The sequence below is a fragment of the Mus caroli genome, unplaced genomic scaffold (genome assembly GCF_978045245.1).
Source record: "Mus caroli unplaced genomic scaffold, Mus_caroli_1 scaffold_5, whole genome shotgun sequence".
NCBI classification, from domain to species: domain Eukaryota; kingdom Metazoa; phylum Chordata; class Mammalia; order Rodentia; family Muridae; genus Mus; species Mus caroli.
In genome coordinates this window covers 19,329,197-19,336,348 of record NW_028227260.1, presented here as the reverse complement: position 1 = coordinate 19,336,348, position 7,152 = coordinate 19,329,197, and the positions used below count along the sequence as shown (strand labels likewise).

Sequence of the window (7,152 nt, the reverse complement as noted above, 5' to 3'; positions counted from 1 at the left end):
TAGCTTCACCATTATCTAGCTGTGTGATTTCTTTTTAGAATATTTTACTACATAAGTAGAGAATGATTGCTATTTCATAGAGTAATTTTTGGCATAGAGTTAAACCATGTAGCATACTTAGAGCATCAATAAATATTGACTGCTCATACTATTATTAACTATTATAGTGGTGAAATAAGAAGTCATTCTAGAAGCTTGTATGAACAAATTTTTTGAAAATTAATACAAGAAAATGGGAGCCCATAGGAATCCATGCCCTTTAGTAGCTCCCGTGAGCATTTGTTGGAACCTTTGTGATATGGCCCTATATAATGGCTTTAGTGAAATCATATTATTTATAGATGTTTTTGGAGACTGGCCAAATGGCAACTCCCTGTTTGTACTTCTTGCAAATTTCCTTAATGTGAACCTACATGAAAGGTAAGTTCTCACATGATTTAGCAAACCTTTGATGGTGTGGTCTTTAGAGTATGACTTAGAAGCCATAGTCTAAGAAGATAAGCTGGAGAAGTAGAGGCCACCTGTTTGTTAGAAAAGGATTGAAAATGGCACGAGTATGAATCCAACAAGGGGAGCCTTCTCGCAGGTACAGTTATTTTCTATGACTCGGGTTTGTGCCTTCAATATCCAAATATATTGAATGAAATCAGCAGGCCATAGGGATTGTGAAAGGCTACGGCAAGGCAGTAAATCTAGTTATCCTTTACTTATTTAGGTATATGGTTCCAATGACTCTGTAAATGTCAATTCCCACATCTGTGACTTTGGGTTAATGCTATGTACCATGTTATCTTGCAGAGCTATCAAAACATCATTTGTGAGCAACAGTGAGAAAAGACTTGGAAAAATCTGAAAGCAGTTTTTCCTAATAAAATGATCGTCTTAGTTACTCTTTTGAGCTGTGTCCCAGAAAGTTGTGGCTTCTCTGACCAGTGAAGTATCAGTGTCCTCGTGTCAGCTTTTCCAGCAGGCCTACTGATAGATTGCACTGGAGAGGAGACATTTTGCATTAAATAGTGCCTCAGTAATAGCTTGGCAAAGTTCCAGAGACTTTTATCTATTTGGAAGTTTACCTTCATCCATCTCTTCGGTAAAGATGGATGTAAAGGTAAAAAATCGGGACTTCTGGTACAGTCTCCATGGCCAAGTCCCTGGGATGCTAGATTGGGACATGGGGAATGAATTTTTCCTGCCTTGTACCATGGATCAGTGCTCTTTCGCTGAGCAGAGTCTCGCCAAATATAAAATCCAACTGACAAAACCACCTGTACTGCCTCAGAAGAAGAAATCCAGTTTTGATGATGATGGTCCTCCCGCTGAACCCAGCTTGTGGATGTGGGTGAATCCCAACATTGTGTGCCCCATCAACAGCAAGGAGGCTCCAAATCCCATTCATAAAATTCTGCCAAGTGCACCATTCCCACAGACTGGCGAGTCTGACTACTTAGGGACCCAGAGAATGGTACAATCCCTGTCTGTTCTCCACACTGAGCATCATCAGCAACAAAAGCTGCTCATTTACTCCACTGCCCCTGATTTCATAGAAGAGGAGACTAAGGAACAGGAATGTACATCCTCCAAGAAATACTCCAAGAAACACACAGTGTGCCATGGCCCCCACCGGGAGAAGGAGTCCTGGCCACGTCCTCCACTCAACTACAGCCATCTGGTTGCTCTAGCATTAAAAAGCAGCCCTTCCTGTGGCCTCAATGTGCAACAGATCTACAATTTTACTCGACAACATTTCCCCTATTTCCGGACAGCACCAGAGGGCTGGAAAAACACCATTCGCCACAACCTCTGCTCCCTGACCTGCTTTGAAAAGGTGCCAGTCGACCTTGAAGATGAGCCAGATGGAAAACCTCGCTCTTTCCTTTGGAAGCTCACTGATGAGGGAAACCGATTCTTTCAGGAGGACACCCGTGTCTTGGCCTATGCTCGAAGGGAGAGCATCAAACAGAGCATGCGCCAACCAGAGCTGATAGACCTCCTCTTTCATCTTTAATGTTTTCTTCTTTTCTTATATATGTGTGGTATGTGTAAGTGTGTGTATGCATGCTTGTATGTATGTGGGCATACATGTGCACATGTGTGTGGAGGCTCAAGTTGACATTAAGATTTTTCCCTCCATTGCTCTTCCACCTCATTCTTCGAGGCAGGGTCTTTCAGTGAAACCCAGAGCTCATAGATACTGTGAGTCTCACTAGCCAGCTTGCTCTCAGGATCCCCTGTCTGTGCATGCATTCCAAGGCTGAGATTGTAGGCAGGTCCTCATGCCCACCCAGTTTGGTTTTGAGGATCTGAATGCAGGTCCTCTTGCTTGCATGGCAGGCACTTTAACTGCTGAGCCATCTCCCCAGCCTCCTCTTTCATTTTTGAAAGACAACTGCTCACTTTCTGGAACACTGCCCTGCTTACCGTGCTGAATTAACTTTTACTCATCCGTAATCCTGTTTGTTTGGCGCCAAGCCTGTCTTTAGCTACCGTTAAGTAGTCAGAGGTGACTGTCACAGGGGAGGCAGAGATTAAATCCAGATGTAGAATGATGGAAAGTTATACAACAGCTGCAATTCTTCTACACTTTGAACAGAGACAGAAAGTCTTAGGAACCATGGCAAGCAATCTAAGGATAGAAGAGTATGTTACATCTATTGGAGCAAACTTGAAATATAAAGGACGAATATGAAATAAATCCAGGATATGGGCAACCTTCATATGCTATGTGAAGGTATATGTGTATAAAGTGAACTAAGTTTGATGTTTAAAGTATGGAGACTCAAATATTCCCCTCTACCATTCATCTTTTGCATCTTCTTTTGAAGTGACCCATTGTATCCATCAGAGCCTCACTTTTCTTTCTAGTCCTAGACTTAAGAGCTTTGTTCTATTGCTATCCAGTTCCAGCAATGACAAATGCAGGCAGCTGTTATTTGTTTGAATATTGAAAGTCCTTACATTGATTGTGTATTAACACTAAGCTTTTTGATGACAATGCACTGGTGCTCATTTGTGTTTTTCACCAAACATTATTTGAGGAAATGTAAGGTCCATCTTAGGTGTTAAAAGATAGAAAGCAAACACATATTTGTAAGGCATCGATATTTATCTGTGATAAAACAGAGGTGCGAAGTTGCCATGGAAATGGTGAGACATCCTTCCTGGAAACAGGAAAGCATTAAAAATGAAGTGCCTTTTGAGCTAGATTTGAAGAACAAATAGGAATTTGCTGAGCACATAAGCTGAGAAGAAACATTATACGGGGGACAGTGTGAATAGCATTAACCAGGTGTTTGATGCATTCTAGGAAGACAGCTACACAAGGGTCAGGAGCCACTGTAAGAAAGGTAACCAAACTGCTTTTAAGTTGTGCTTACATGTTAACTAATAGACATAATTTGTGCATTGCTAAAAAGCACAAACAAAATACCAACATAACAAATGTTTCAGCCTTTGGCTTTCTAATTTTAAAATGTATTTTTTTTTGTAGACACTAAGTTCATGAAATGTAAAGATAGTTTTTGTCATTTGTCTTAATTCATTTTTAAATGTATACCAATACTTAGTATGTTAAGTATGTGTTTAGTTGCCAAGCATTCAATGAGAGTATAATATCTGTACCATACAAAAGCAGCTAATTTAATATGATCACAACAAGGGAGACCTTACTTTTCAATGGCTTATTACAGCAGATACAAAACTGTTTATGTTATCGCAAAGGCTGCATAATTCAGCAAAATCATTTCCAAAAGTAATTGTAAATGTCATTTCTGCATCATAGTTACTTTGAAAATGTTGACAAAACAGTCTGGAATTAATAAAATTTTCTACCTAATAGAGTTGATGTTTATTTCTTGGTTTTCACAAAATTAACTCTAAAACTCAGAAGACTATTTTTTTAAGTATAAACTTGATTCCTAATGTATCCATTCTGTAATTTCACAAATTGCATTCTTCATATACACTCTGTACACTTCCTAACAAGGGAAACCTTCATTTTCAGAACACAACCATGCTGTGTGCATGCAACCTAACAATTTTGGGCTTTTCATCTCTGGAGTTGTTCTGTTCCTTCCTCCTGCTCTGGTTCCATGAACGATGCAGTAAGTAGTCACAGCAGTTCTTCACTAGTCTCTGGTGATTCAAGGATCACTGAATTTGTGTTATTAATCCAAGCCTTTTGAAGTTAAACAAGATGGAAAAAAAAAGATAAATGGTTCTCATAGGATTATGTTCTAAACAAATGTAATCTACAGTTTTCCTTTGTCTCAACTTAAGAACTATGTGTGTGTGTGTGTGTGTGTGTGTGTGCACATGCATATTGATGCCCGAGTTTGATATTGGAAATTATCCTCAATCACTCCCTCACCTTATACACTGAGCTATAGTCTCTCAGTCAAATCCAGAGATCACAAATTTGGCCATCCTTGCCTGGCAGCTTTCTCTGGCAGTCCCTTCTTCAGCTTCTGAGGTTGGAATTATAGGCAGGCTGCTACACCCATCTGGCATTTAGGTAAGTTTCTGGGGATTCTAACCCTGGACTTAGCCCTGCCTGTATTAGCAAGTGCTTTAATGAATCAGTAAGAGTGACTGTGAATCAAGCCCACTTGGTGCCATGCACTGTAGTGTGTGTGTGATGTAACATAGCAGGGATGGCACCTTCCTAAACTAGGAAATGAGGTTTGCCCAGGGGCATGGCAGCTGCATGTAGACCTTTGCAATCGCCAAGACTGAATGCAGATGCCCAGGAGACTTTCACCATCCCTCCCTACTCTACTGTGTTAAGGTGCCTCTTGATAGGATAACAGGGGATGTCATGGTTCCCAGTGCTTCCCTGACCAGAGGAACATGCTGAGGGGGTCTTGAGCATTGTCATGGCTCTAGCCATCAGTGTAACAGCCAGGGACACAAGGACAAAGAACAGCTCTCTTCCTGCTCCTGGGTGTACACTGAGTCAAGGGTCTTCGGCAGCTTCCCAGAGGAAGAAGGCATACTACAACACTCAGGTTAGGATACTCCTGCATTGCCTCCTTAGCAGCTGCGATGACAGCCAGGCTTATCTCATCAGCTAGAATAAATTTTTCAAGTGAGTACATTATCTTATGTTAGGTCAGAAACTCTGGGGAAATGAAGTTCTGAATCCTTTGTGGGAGTTACCAGTTTCCATGAGGTCTTTTCCTCACATAAGCATGAATAACAGGTTGGGTCCTAGGGATATATGCAACACCTATGTTTTTCCCAGTGCAGTATCTTTTCTTAGAACAGTTTACATAGATCAGGTGGGGTTTCATACTATGTATTAGCAGAATGCTTCTTTTTCTGTATCCTTTCAGCTACTTACAAGTTTATGCCTCAGGGTCCTCACACATTCAGAAGTAAGAGCACATTGAGTCTTAGGTCATTTTTTTCCTTTGTAACAACAAGATGATGTCATAGGTAAGAGGGATTAACAAAGCTCATTTGGAATTGTTCTTTATAGAACTAGTGATTGGCATATAAGCAACTACTTCTCAACATCAGATTACTATCTACAAAGTACTAGTGTAGTGTGACGCTCCTTAGAGGCCCCAATGTTTTAACACATGTACTCTTTTTTTGAGAGAGAGAGAGAGAGAGAGAGAGAGAGAGAGAGAGAGAGAGAGAGAGAGAGAGAGATTGGCTAGCCAGAAATATTTTTTTTAAGATTTATTTATTATTATATCTGAGTACACTGTAGCTGTCTTCAGACACTCCAGAAGAGGGAGTCATATCTCGTTACGGATGGCTGTGAGCCACCATGTGGCTGCTGGGATTTGAACTCAGGACCTTCGGAAGAGCAGTCGGTGCTCTTAACCACTGAGCCATCTCTCCAGCCCCAACACATGTACTCTTAAACTTATCCTACTTACAGTTAATGTCTTTCTTTCTTTCTCTTTGAAATATATTTGCCTTAGTTTCTTTGCTGTTACTTGTGCTAAAATCCCGTGGCAAAAACAACTTTTTTTAGGGAGAAAGGCTTCATTCTGTTGTGGTTGGCTCATTGTTCCATGGTATAGTCTATCATAGCAGGGAAGTCACAGTAACAAGAACTCCATGGAGCTGCTCATTTACCTCCGTACATGTAACAGAGAATAGTAAATGCATGCATGCTAGTACTTGGTTCACTTTCTCCACTCTTTTTTTTTTGATTTTTAATATTTTTATTACATATTTTCCTCAGTTACATTTCCAATGCTATCCCAAAAGTCCCCCATAGCGCCCCCCACCTCCCTACCCACCCATTCCCATTCTTTTGGCCCTGGCATTCCCCTATATTGGGGCATATAAAGTTTGCAAGTCCAATGGGCCTCTCTTTCCATTGATGGCCGACTAGGCCATCTTTCGATACATATGCAGCTAGAGACAAGAGCTCCGGGGTACTGGTTAGTTCATCATGTTGTTCCAACAATAGGGTTGCAGATCCCTTTAGCTCCTTGGGTACTTTCTCTAGCTTCTCCATTGGGAGCCCTGTGATACATCCAATAGCTGACTGTGAACATCCACTCCTGTGTTTGGTAGGCCCCGGCATCGTCTCACAAGAGACAGCTATATATGGGTCCTTTCAGCAAAATCTTGCTAGTGTATGCAATGGTGTCCGCGTTTAGAAGCTGCTTATGGGATGGATCCCTGGATACAGCAGTCTCTACATGGTCCATCCTTTCGTCACAGCTCCAAACTTTGTCTCTGTAACTCCTTCCCTGGGTGTTTTGTTCCCAATTCTAAGAAGGAGCACAGTGTCCACACTTTGGTCTTCGTTCTTCTTGAGTTTCATGCGTTTAGCAAATTGTATCTCATATCTTGGGTATCCTAAGTTTTGGGCTAATATCCACTTATCAGTGAATACATATTGTGTGAGACTTTCTCCACTCTTATAGTCCAAGATATGCTGCCTAGGGAATGACCCCACTCACTTAGGCACTAGTCTTCCCAGCTTGATTAATTAATTAATTAATTAGATTAATCCCACAGATATACTCGGAGCTCTATCTTCCAGGTGATTATACATTTTTTCAAGTTAACAATTAAAACTAACCATTGCCATGCTACATATATTTATAGTATATACAATGTGATGGGGTGATGTTAATTTTATTAAGGATGTAAATCTTCAGATTAGGTTCAATAAAATCAAGACAA

General features: G+C 40.8%; 1 protein-coding gene across 1 annotated transcript; it reads left to right on the top strand.

Annotated features, from left to right (window-relative positions):
- Window positions 1-1,068: 1,068 nt before the first annotated feature.
- Window positions 1,069-2,005, top strand: Foxr2 (forkhead box R2). Its single transcript, XM_085837552.1, has one exon. The coding sequence runs from the start codon at window positions 1,097-1,099 to the stop codon at window positions 2,003-2,005; it is 909 nt and encodes a 302-aa protein (XP_085693678.1). The 5' UTR covers window positions 1,069-1,096.
- The last annotated feature ends 5,147 nt before the right edge of the window (window positions 2,006-7,152 follow it).

What these genes read in the sequence shown, in the direction of transcription:
- Foxr2 (XM_085837552.1), top strand. Translation starts at nt 1,097, where the DNA reads ATGGATGTAAAGGTAAAAAATCGGGACTTCTGGTACAGTCTCCATGGC.